A 12985-nucleotide genomic window follows, 5' to 3' on the forward strand; every position below is an offset into this window, starting at 1 on the left:
CAGCGTTGTAAATGATTTCCTGGTTTACAGGAAATCATTTGCCTTGCCACTCAATGTAGAGCTACCCTAAAAAAGGGTACCACTACACTAAGTGGGTGGATGATGGGCGCCCCCACCTACCACAATATATAAAGTCTTTGTGTATTTTTTTCATGTATGGATAAATAATTTTTTGCCATATTTCTAGTAATACTATCCAACTGTTTTGTCAACAAAAATATAAAATATAATTTACACCTTTAATAACCAATGAGATTCATTCTCTGTATTTCACAGGATTCCTGGCAGTAATTTTGGATTATTGCATTTTTACAAAAACGCTCAAAGCTTAACGTCTGGCACTCATCACATTTGGATTCAGCAGAAAAACAGAGTCTAGAAACAGTCATGAAAACTACTATTTGTTAAAAGACATGGTCTAATGATTCTAGCCCTGTACTATATGAATGAGTAAAGTGTTAACCTAGGGAATGGCATACTGTACTTGGAATACAGGCACCATGAGATCTACAACCCATTATAAAATCTAATAAGTTTACCAATCCTCTCACCTGTCACCCTCTAATGCCCCAAACTTCCAAAGGGCACAGCCTACTGTATAAATGTAGTAATAGTAGTTGGGCACTCCTGGTTTGGCTAAGCAGACCCATTAACTTCGGGCAGGCAATCATCCCTGCAGGGCCAGCCTGGGCACTGAACCGATGTGCACTTGTGGTAGATGGGGCCTAACCAGAGCAAGGTGTGAGGACAGGTGACAGTCTGGTTCCTGGATGGATGCCACATTTGCCTCTCTTCACCAGGTTAACAGAGGCACCATTGTCACCCCATTACACTAGAGTCTCCAGACAACATGAGATAGGTTATGGAAAACTTCATGCTGAATTAAGTTCGTGCTAAAATGTGACACATATTTACAAATAAAATGGGAATACAATAGGGGGTTAGGTTCTGAGAACTTCATATTTTTCTTTAAAAATATGTTTTTAAAAAAGCTACCAATATGTCTTTCTTAGATGCCTGTGGCAGTATGGTTTACATACAATCTCGCATCCTAACCTAACCTAACCGAGTAGTTTCTATCTCCCAAGATCCCCCATAATTTTAACCACCTACGATTGCCACTAGACCTAACCTTGAAAGCTCCCAATACCATCCATCCATCCATCATCCAATCCTACACTGCCCCATAAGGAGCGTAGGAGCCCGGGGCTAGGCAGTTGGTACCGACATTTAAGATGAGAAACCTGGCAAAAATTCTAATAATCAACCTGAGAAAGATCTCCACAAAGCACCATGCATATTCTGCCAAGAATTACTTTCGTTGCATTTAGTATTAAGAAAAAGCAGTGTGAAACTGTTTTTGAAAGTATCAAGTCATGAATGATACAGGAAAAAATACAATTAAATCAAATGCACGGAGTGACTGTGTACAACTTCTACAGTAAACATAAATGCAGTAATCCTCAATAATATTCAAATCAGTTCCAAGCTGTAAAATTTGACTGATAACACAATTCACAAGAAATGAATTCACATACTTATCTTACATAACTTCTTATGTCAACGCTTACACTTTACATATCATAAGAGTTTAATTTTCTAACCCCAAGTCCGTTAGTTCATAACAAAAATCAGTCACGAAACCATTTCCACGCTTGCTGCACTAAATGTGAAAACATGAATTTCACAGCTCCCTCATCATTAACCTCTCTAGTTTTTTATCACTCTCCAACAAAGAGTCTATCCACACTGGAAGTACAACCACCTCATTTTATCTGACTGTCTGAATGTTACTCTCGTTCACATTAAGCTTCCACACCACATGCCACTTTGTCCAGTAATTTTAATTTTCCAATGGAACAAATGCTTTTCTTGTGTTCTTATCAGTTTTATGGTGCTTAAGCACTGTAACTAATTTAGTCTGGAACCATAAGCTCAGAGTTCTGAGATGAAATGAGGTGTGTCTGGGGGGGGGGGGGGCCCTGTAGATACAACAGCAGAACAGCAGTCAACATAACAATGATGCTACAGCAGGCAGGTATTGGATGTGGGTCATGTGGGTTGGCTATGGTTATGGAACTGTAGCAGTGACTGACAAATGCACAATGCATGAGCTGTCAACAAATGCAGCCATCTGGAAATCCAATACCTACATGCACTCACTTAGTTCTCCCATGCAATTGGGTGATATTGTGTTATTGAATAATAAAGGAAAAAATTAAATGCTCCTGTTATTGTTACCACCCAGCAATGTAAATGGCTTCCTGGGTTACAGGAAACCATTATGCTTGTCACTCAGTGTAGAGTCACCCTGGGAAGAAACAGGCAGCACTACATCAAGTGAGTGAATGATGATCGCCACCAACTACCACTACTGTACAGAGGTAAAGCATATGTATGGCAGTGTCATCAACATGGATTAAAATTTAAAAGAATAAAAAAGTTGGGAAAAACTCACCAAGCAAGACTCCAATTTTGCCTATGAAAATCCTGTATGACACTACAGTAATTAGATTACAGGTATGCTGCCTAAGGGCACAGCCTACTGTATAGAGATAAAGCTAACATGAGACAGTAATGTTAAAAGGGTTTAAAGGGGCAAAAAAGTGGAAAAAAGCTAACCACACAAAAAGTTTCAACCATCAGGGTTGGTGTATGAAGAGCAAACCATGCAATGCTTTTTTCATTAAAACAGCATCCATAATAACACTTTCTTCACTTGCGCACTTTTGTCCGTGAATGATTGCAGTGGAAATGAGTTACTGTATCTGAAAGGAGCATATGGAGTCACAAGGAGAGACAGACTGACAAATGAGGAAGTGAAGAAGCGTTGTGGTGTGGATGTGGATGTGATAGGAAGGGTTAGGAGAAACACACTGTGGTGGTCTGGTCAAGTGGAGAGGATGAAGAGTGAGAGACTGATGAGGAGAATGTATGTGAGTGAGGTGGAGGGGGGAAGAGGGAGGGGAAGGCCAAGGATGAGATGGATGGATGGAATGGAGAGGTACCAATATATGACAGAGGGGGATGGTGTGTGAGCTGGAAGCAGGGCAGTGAAATGGCAGGGGACAGGGTGACATAGAGGAGATTTGTTTGTGGCCACTCCTTACGGGATTAAGGCGTCTGGCAATAAATAGATAAAGACTTTTGTCCATGCAAAAGTTGCCCTTCAGTTGTCCAACCTCTTCCTTTTAGGGGATATGGAGGAAGATTTGGGACTTTTATTTAACTGGGCAGAAGAGATGCCTGACTATATTGGTATCATCAACTGAAGGAATCCTCCTCCAGCACCCTCAGTTGTGTAAAATTATCAACTGATAGTACAAGTAAAATTAATGAGATGCATCACACTGAGACATTTTTCCTAACTTTAATATATTATCTGGTAATATCATGAATACAGTCACAGGCAGAAGCTAACTGACGAAGTTAGGTAAACATACCTGACTCTTGTATTGTGAGTGGAAGGCAGCCTTCATAGCAGCCAGTCTGTTTGTTGCTGGTCCGGTCATGCTGGGGTCACCACCACCATAAGCCTGACTGGCTGGACCCACTGCATTGATAACACCACTCCCACTGTCCTCACAGCTGCCTCCACAACCACTACTGCTGCCACCTCCCTCTCCTTGAAATTATGTTCATAACATGAAATCATCATCATCATCATCATCCCAACTTCTTTTTCCCTCTCAAAGATGGAATGAGATAAGAGAAGAGAAGAATGTGACAAGAAAAACTAATCAACAGCACATATGATGAAATGGGCTACACATTTACTATTCAAGTCCCCAAATATCTTACTCCTGTTCCATTTAGTAACGTTTGGAAAGTCTACACGAAATTCCATTCAAATGGTAACTGTAAATTGCGGGCATCTCGCAAAGCAGCTATTTAGGTAACAATGGAAATTTAATATCGACAGGTACTTTTTCTGATAACACGGACTCAATATTAAAGAAAAATCGTTTTAAAAAATGAGATAATAAAGGCTACCAGTAAGTAAACGTTCAGGGAAAAATGTTGAGGGTAAACTTGGCATATCAAGACAAAATTACAGTAAATAAAATATACTATTTCTTTTATGTAGATTTGATGATGATGATGATGATGATGATGATGATGATGATTAGGCACTGCTGTACTGAGTAATGTGGATATCTCTGCACAGGACATACAGTAATTGGATTTATCAACTAACCTGAGCCATCAGTTGGCGTGTTGGAGCCAAGACCCGGTCGCTCCCTGAAACCAAGTCCTCGTCCCCCAAGAGCTTTGGCCTTACCCTGCTTAAACCGAGACTTTCGAAACCAAGCACTCTGCATGGCCAGTTCTAGCAACTCTGAGGGAACTTCCTGTGCTGCCCCCTCCAGGTTTCTTACTAAGTGGCCAGCAAATTCTTTGTCTTTGTCTGTCACGAGAGTGTAAGCCGTTCCCTTCTCACCAGCACGGCCTGACAAAGACATCATCACAAATATGTATTAATTATTATTTCCTCATCCAGTGCAAGAGAAAAACCTCATTTAGGATCACTGAGGCCTACTGGCTGCTCACATACTGAGACCTAATCAGGCAAATTTACAGTTTCCACTCAATATAAATCAACATCATAATTTTCAAATATATTAATGCATAAACAATTGAAAAGCTTATTATCCCACATTCTCTTACTTAGTTATACAGTAAATCTCATGATAATAAAAACACTTAGTCTGATAAACTCAGAAGTTCAGTATAAGCAAGCTTCACCATCCGGAGTTTTTTCTGGTTAGTCCACCACCTGATTTATAAGGGCAAAAGGCCTAGTGTACCCATGTGAATCTAAGGCACTATATTACAATGACACTGGACACAAAACTACTTGGGTTGCAATATCCATGGCATTTACCACCTGCATTCAGCACATTTGTAACGACTTCAAAAAATTCCAGGGATGCATCGATTACACGCAAATGTAAATACAGTAATCTCTCAATTATCTGGATGCTCCGTGTACAGACGTTAGGCCTTGGGTCTAGTAGGTCCATATCCGGATTTATTTGTCCATATCCGGACATAAAAGTTCCGGGATTGGCGGCAAGCCAACCTAGAAAGTCAAAAAAGTCTATTGGGTGGCTCACTGGCCTCTCTGTCCATGTGTGGGTAATAGACCATAACCCACAAGCTGAGTTAAAATGGCTGTCTGGGTCCCTACCAAAGAGCGAAAGTTCCCAGGCCGGCCAGATCAATGGGAAGGTATCAGCCTTGAACAAGTAACACAGAACCTAGCCCACCATCAGAGCAAAAGCACCCGTCCGCCTCCTCTCCGAACAGTGAAAGTCCCCTGGCATCCTTCACTTCCCCCGACCCCCCATCCCTCCTCTTTCCCTCCCCATGCCCACCACCACCCGGCTTATCTCCTTGTCCCTCAGTCCTCCCCCACCCAAGCATAGCCCACCATCCCTGCATCACCACCAGTGAATTTTTTTTATTTTTTTGCAATTTATTTAAATATTATTGGTCACATCGAAATTTCAAAAACACCATGAGAAAGCTCGTGAAATTCTGCATCTAGACATCTGCTTAGCTCTTGCACAGTGTGGGCAAAATATTGCACTAGAATGTTAGGGAAGTTGTTTGAAGGTATTTTTTACTCTCTAACAAGTTCATTCTCACTGCATTTTTGTCCTTTTGTTCAAAAGTTCTATGTGTTTTTACTAGTTTATCTTATAGTATAAACACCAGCAAAGGTGATAGTATACAATTTATACCAATATAACCAATTTCCAGGGGGCATATCAAAATGGAAAGAAATGTTTTTCTTTGCGCCAGGGAGTCAGCCATCACTCCTGGTGTCTCAGAAGCTTTCTGAATTCCCAAGTGAGTTAAAAATACTGCAACTGTTGTCTTCATTGATTTTTTGTGGACTTTTGTTGTTTAAGCATTGCTTTCTTAGCATCTATCATTACACTGGATATTCCAATGTGTGTTTTGATGTCTAAATACAGCTGAAATCCTGGAGAACACTGCCAACATTAGGAGGGGTACTGTACATTATAGGCAGGATATTTGTGGATTTTTGTTGTTTGTGCACTGTTTTCTTAGAGTCTAGCATTATGCTGGATATTCCCATGAGTGTTTTGATGACCAAATACTGCTGAAGGACTGAAGAACACTCCCAAAATTAGGAAGGGTACTGTACTTACTGGTAGGGCTTTTGTGTTTTGTTGTTGTTTATGCATTGTTTTCCTAGTGTTTAGGATCATATTGCATATTCCAATGTGTGCTTTGATGTCTAAGAAGAGCTGAAGGACTGCAAAACACTGCCAAAATTAGGAGGGGTACTGTGCATATTGGCAGGGTTGTGCATATATATATATATATATATATATATATATTTTTAAGGATTATATTGCATACTGCAGTGTGTTTTGATGTCTAAAAAGAGCTGAGAGTGCAGAACACTGCCAAAATTAGGAGAGGTACTGTGCATTTTTTTTTTTTTTTTTTTTTTTTTTTTTTTTTTACTGCATATTGCAATGTGTGTTTTGATGTCTAAAATGAGCCGAAAGATCGCAGAACACTGCCAAAATTAGGAGAAGTACTGTACATATTGGTAGGGTATAGCAATAGGTTGGGTATAAGTAGGGTATGGATACAGCAGAGGATATTGCTCGGTATCCTGACATTGCCCTTATCCGGTCATGCCTTTGGCTCTGTTATGACGGATAATCGGGGGATTACTGTACACTCATGAGAAAAGGGGAAATCAATCTAATCCGAATGACTGTCTCAAACAGCAAAAACATAACTGGGAATCAAAAGATCAAGAAAATCCAAAGCAGATCCACTGCTCAACCTCGACTGATTGCAAGAATGCTGACATACATTTTTTTTTTTTTTTTCATAAACATGGATTTGATCAGTACCTTTGCTGTTACGTACTCAGGACCTATACCAAGAATTTAAAAAATCATAAGAAGCACCACTGTCTGCCCTGGGCACTACAACACGGCTGGTAGTGGAGTTGACAAACTTTCAATACTGACACACTGCCAGTGTCTAAATGGTTTCTCTCTCACCAACATTATGTTATATTTCATTGGCTTGTCCATGATACTTCATCTGAAATTACACTTGGTCTGTTACCCAGCAAAGTAACTACTGTATACTGTACTGTATTGGTAACTACTCTGCAGTTAGTTGAAACAGTGTGTTCAAAGATTTGGAATGTTTCAGATAATCTGTAATTCCTGCTAGAACAGCATGTACAGTGTACTATTTTCAAGGAACAAGTTTTTACATGGTCAAAAATCTAACTTTTTACTAGCTGTGAGGGAATTTAGAGGCACTGCACTCAAAGAGACTTTAAATCATTTTCCACACCACAGGGGCATTAAAAATGATGATGGAAGGAATTATTTCAAACTTAGAATGCCAAAGACACGGGGCATGTCATCATGCCTCATAAGGTATTATAACCAAAGAGAAGAATCAATGAACACTCAACCAAGGTCTCCAAGTATGGAATGACTCATTCCACCACACTTTCTAATGGTGGTGGAGAGAATGCCTTTACTCAGTGGCATCAAAATAACTGGCGGTTAAATGACTGTTCTTCAAGTTCCTCTCTATTGCCGGAAAGAAGGATGGTGAACAGTAGATGAAGAGCAACTTTAATCTGCAGTCTATCAGGTTTGTGTCCAAATAAACCTGGGGCCACAACAACAAAAACAAAACAACAATCCATTTTAATGCCTGTGTGTACTGAAGTGGCTTGAGACCATTATAGCTGAAGTAGAGTGTAGCATCATTTGAACAGGGTGGTGCTCCTGAAGGACTCTGGTGGCACAGGACTCTCCTGTTTGTCATCAAGCGACTGTGCCGGCAGCGACTGACGCAACCACAGATCATGCTCGTCTACAAAGTGCGGGTTCAGCCTTGTTTTTACCAACATCTGTGGTCTTAGTACCAAACTGAATTCTGTTCACTTGTTCCTCCAATCCATATCCCCTCTAGCCCTACTCGTCACAAAAAACCCAAGTCACTCCCTCTACTGGCTTATCCCCAAATAGTTTTCTTGATTGCTAACTCTTCACAAACTTGTGTAACATGGGAGGCTCTTCCTATATAAAATCTGAATATGCAGTTGATACTATCCTGAACTTAACTTCCACTAATTTTGATTACACATTATACAAACTAAGTTATCTAAATAAACTAAATACATCTTAACAGTTTATTGCTCCCCCAATGCTTCATCAGACCCCAGCATATTTGACTCCATATCAGTACAGAGAGGATGGATCAGTTAGTTCAAGGATTGTGTAAGTCTGAAAGCTGCACTACAAATGTGGGCGATCGTGTCCATGTGTGCGCCAATGCAAGATCATGCAAGTAGAGTGAGAGAAGAGCTCTGGGCAAATGTGGAAGTGTGCATGGAAAAATTTGAAAGGAATGAGAGAGTGTTCTTGATTGGCGATTTGAATGGTAAAGTAGGGAATGTGAAGGTCGATGGAGTAGTTAGTCAGAGGGATGTGCCTGCTGAGATAGATGAGAATGGCAGTGCTTTAGTGGACATTTGTGCCAGGAGGGGGTTGGTGACAGCCAATACCCTCTTCAGTCACAAAATGATCTACAGGTATACATGGTGAATGATGAGAAGGATGGATGGTGAACTGAATGAAAGGAAAGCAATGATTGATTATGTGTGCATGGATGAAAGGATGCAAAGATGTGTAATGGATGCAAGAGCATATAGAGGTTGGGGGAGTGGACTTTCTGACCACCACCAAGTGGTGGTCAGAATCAATGTCCAAGTAAAATGGAGAAATAGAAGAAGGGAAGGACGGGAGGAAGGAGTAGATGTAGGGAGAGTGGAAAGGTTACACGAGGATGAGAAAAAGGCAGAATATAAAAGTGAAGGAACATTTGGGTAAATATGAACTGAAGCAGATGGGGGATGTGGAAGGTGTGTGCAAGATATTCACAGAAGAAATATGTGCAGCATGTGAGGTGGTGTGTGTGGTGAAGAGAAGATGAAAGGGGGTGCTGGAAGCAGCATGGTGGAATGAAGAGGTGAGACAGGCTGTGGCACAAAAGAAGAAAGCATATAATGAATGGATGAGAAATAGGGGCATGGAAGAAGTTGAGAGACGGAAGAAAGAGAGTTATATGTAGAAAGGAAGAGAGAGGTGCAAAGATTAGTAAGAGAAAGATGAGAGTGGATGGGGAATTTGGAAGGAATTTGAGTGTAAAGTGGAGGGAATGTAAGAAAATGTTCTGGAAAGAGGTGGAGAGAGTCATACAGGGTGGCAATGAAGTTAGTAGGGGAGTGAAAGATAAAAATTGTAGATTACTAGATGAGAAGGGAGAAAAAGTGAGCATATGGAGAGAACACTTTAATGAACTGTTGAACACAGAGAATAAAGTAAGGCGAGTATAAGTGGCTGGGGAATGGCTGGGAGATGGAGGAAGGTGAGAAGACAGGAAGAAACCAGTAGGATGGAAGTTGTGGAAGCAATGATGAAAGTCAAAATGGGGAAAGCCCCAGGAACTGATGGAGTGTGTGGTGAAATGCCGAAGCATGGGGGAGAGAAAGTAGAAGAATGGACGTGGAAGATGTGCAAATTGGCCTGGGAGGAAGGTAATGTCCCGGATGATTGGAAGTCAGGCATAATTATTCCCCTGTACAAAGGGAAAGGGGAAAAAGAAGTGTGTGGTAATCCTAAGGGAATTTGTCTTCTCAGTGTAACAGGCAAAGTATACAGTACTTATTGACAGAGTTAGGGAAATAACAGAGGAATTAGTTGGAGAAGAACAGGGAGGCTTTAGGAAGGGAAGAGGTGGTGCAGATCAGATTATCGTTCTTAGATCTTTAGTGAAAAAGTGTCTAGAGAAGGGAAAGAAGTTGTATGCAGCCTTCATGGATTTGGAGAAAGCATATGACAAGGTGGATAGACAAGGATTGTGGAGAGTAGGTATTAAGAATATATGGAGTGGATGGGAAGTCGCAGAATGCTGTGAAGGGTATGTATGAGGGTGATAAGGCTGCAGTGCGTGTGGATAGTAACCTGAGTGAGTTTCTCTATTTGAAGGTTGGATTGAAACAGGGATGTGTCATGTCTCCATGGTTGTTCAATCTGTATATGGATGGGGTTATAAAAGAGATACAAGGTAGGGCAGAGGATGCTGGAGTGGCCCTAATGAGAGAGGGCAGTGTTTGGAAACTCCCTGTGCTGTTGTTTTCAGATGATACTGTGTTGTTAAGTGAAGACGAAGGGGAGCTGCAAGGCTTGGTGGATGACTCTAGGAGAGTGTGTAAGAAACGGAATTTAAAGGTGAATGTAGCGAAGAGTAAAGTTATGGTCTTCGAGAGAGGTGAAGTCAGTGAATGTACAGTGAGGTTGGATGATGAGGAAATGGAAAATGTGAGTACGTTTAAGTACTTGGGTAGTATGATGAGTAGGGATGGAAGTTCGGAGGGTGAAGTGCTTGAAAGGGTACAACAAGGAAGAAAGGTTGCTGGTTCCTTGAAGGCAGTGATAAGAAATAGGGAAGTGAGCATGGAAGTGAAAAAGTTATTACAGTACATGACAGTATTGTGATACAACTCTGATGTATGGAAGTGAAGCTTGGACGCTGTTGGAGGGACACAAGTCAAGAGTGAGAGCAGTGGAAATCAGTTATTTGAGAGGAGCCTGTGGAGTCACATGGAGACACAGACTGACAAATGAGGATGTGAAGGAGTGTTGTGGTGTGGATGTTGATGCGATAGGAAGCATTAGGAGAAACACACTGAGGTGGTTTGGCCATGTGGCGAGGATGGAGAGTGAGAGACTGATGAGGAGAGTGTATGTGAGTGAGATGGAGGGGGAGAGAGGAAGGGGAAGGCCAAGGATGAGATGAAGGGATGGAGTGGAGAGGTATATGAGAGAGGGAGGTGTGAATTGCGAGTGGGGCAGTGAAATGGCGGGGGACAGGGTGACATGGAGGTGATTTGTTTGTGGCCACCCCGTACAAAGGATTAAGGCATCTGGCAATAGATAGATAGACAGATAAGTACAGCTGACCAACCTTAACCTCACTCTTACTGCTGCAATCACCATTTTGGGTGACTTTAACATCCTTAACTTGGAATGGTTACTGCATTCTGCAAGGACTGATGATACTGGTCTAGTACGTGAGCTGTTTGCAGAATCATCTAATCTCATGAAACTGGTAAAATAACCTACAAGAATACCAAATAATCCTGACCACAGTGCCTATCTTTTGGACCTATTTCTGACAAACAACTCAGATCAGCACAGGATAGAGGCACTATCACCACTTGGATCCTCCAAACACAATCTCATTATGGCCTCATGGGTTAGTTGCCCCAAATCTTCCCATTCTGAACCTGTCAGGGTGACCTGATGGCACTCTGATAGGACAAACTGGGATGAATTTAGAAATTATCTAGCTGATATTCTGTGGGAGTCTTTCTTTCCACTGACATCACTTCCATCCCATCTCACATTACTAATTTAATACAAGTTGGTCTGGGAATGTTCATAACCAGTCAACATGTTACTTAAAGACTGGACTACCCAAAATCGTCTGACAGCAACTGTGCCATAGCAAGAAACCAAAAGCCTTTAGCATATAACTCTTACTTAAAGTTGGAAACCACCAAATCCCTCAATCAATTTAAATTGTTAGAAACCATGAAAAAGCAGTAATAAATCTTATAAAATCAAACATTCTTGACAACCACGAACACATACTACAGTAGAATCTCCTAAATCGCACAATCCTAAGCAGCAGACTCATAATGTGCAGCAATGTCATGCAAGAGTTTGCAATATCAGTGACTCATGGAAATTATATGTAATTCGCAAATGCAGCCTCAAATGTGAAGTTCTGATGCCTCGTGTAATACCTGCCACCATTACCTCAGGCCCACATGTCTAGCCAGGCATTAACCAATCATAGTCAAGCATGGCAATTACTAAACCAAGCATGGCAATTACTAAACCAATCATGTTCAAGCACAGCACTTACTCTAGCCAATCATAGTGCTTCCCTCCCACCCCAAGCATGAAAGACGCACGCGCTTCAGTCCAAGCATCTGCCTGGCTCAGTGCGTTGTCTTCTCTCTGTTGGCAACGTGTGGTTTCAGTGTGGGTTACGAGAGGATTTTTTTTTCCCCCCCCTCATGCTTCCTCCACCTGCCCAGTGTTACCATGGCTCATCGTAACTCTCCTAAGCCTACAACTTCTTTGGGGAAGGGGCAGAAGAAGCCAAAGTTACCTTACACCAGAAGTCAGATGTAATAAGGAGAACTGACAGCTGTGAGAAGAAAGCCAAAGTTGCCCACCGTTAAGGACTCAAAGAATTGACGATATGCACCTACTATGGCAACATGGAAAAAATTGTTAAGAGCATTTGTGCCTGTGGATTGGGACCCACTGACAGCTGTGTAAGATACCAAAGCGAGGCTCTCATCTGGACAGAAAGGTGTTTGGAGATGTTCATAAAACAGCAGGCAAGGTAAAACATCGCAGTTGATGGACACTGCATGCGAAGGCCAGTCTATTTCACAGTGTCACTTGTAGACGTCTTGGTATCACTTTTGAGAAGCCTTTCTCCACCAGCTATGAGTGGTCTGCATGTTTTCTCCGAAGGATTGGTGAGAGGGTGTCGGCTGACATAGCAATGGCCTCAGATCTCCCTGAGTTTCTGAAGGCTGTTGTGGATGAGGGTGGTTACACCAGCTCGACAATATTCAACATGGACGAGACAGCCCTGCAATGGAAACTGCTCCCCAAGTTGACGTACATCTCCCATCAACAGAGGCTGGCTAAGGAACGTAATCCTGACCAGTAACGGTACAGAGTCGTTTTGAGCACAAATGCCATAGGGACCTTAAAATGAGGCCCTTTGTCATCCACAAGGCCAGGAAACCACACGCCTTCAAGAACCTATGGGATATGAGCCAGTCAGGAATGTATTGGCAGGCAACACGACA

General features: G+C 41.7%; 1 protein-coding gene across 1 annotated transcript in view; it reads right to left on the reverse strand.

Moving 5' to 3' along the window:
• Positions 1–12985, reverse strand: part of LOC145399657 (ATP-dependent RNA helicase DDX42) — a 79369-nt gene that overhangs the window by 7242 nt on the left and 59142 nt on the right. Inside the window, exons 10-11 of the mRNA XM_080272197.1 lie at positions 4199–4450; positions 3444–3625 (exon numbers count right to left, since the gene is read on the reverse strand). Coding sequence (XP_080128323.1) covers positions 3444–3625; positions 4199–4450 — 434 coding nt within the window. The remainder of the gene's footprint in view (positions 1–3443; positions 3626–4198; positions 4451–12985) is intronic.

Source organism: Coenobita brevimanus, chromosome 50 (genome assembly GCF_032717465.1).
Source record: "Coenobita brevimanus isolate Jiangsu-jjx chromosome 50, ASM3271746v2, whole genome shotgun sequence".
NCBI classification, from domain to species: Eukaryota; Metazoa; Arthropoda; class Malacostraca; order Decapoda; family Coenobitidae; genus Coenobita; species Coenobita brevimanus.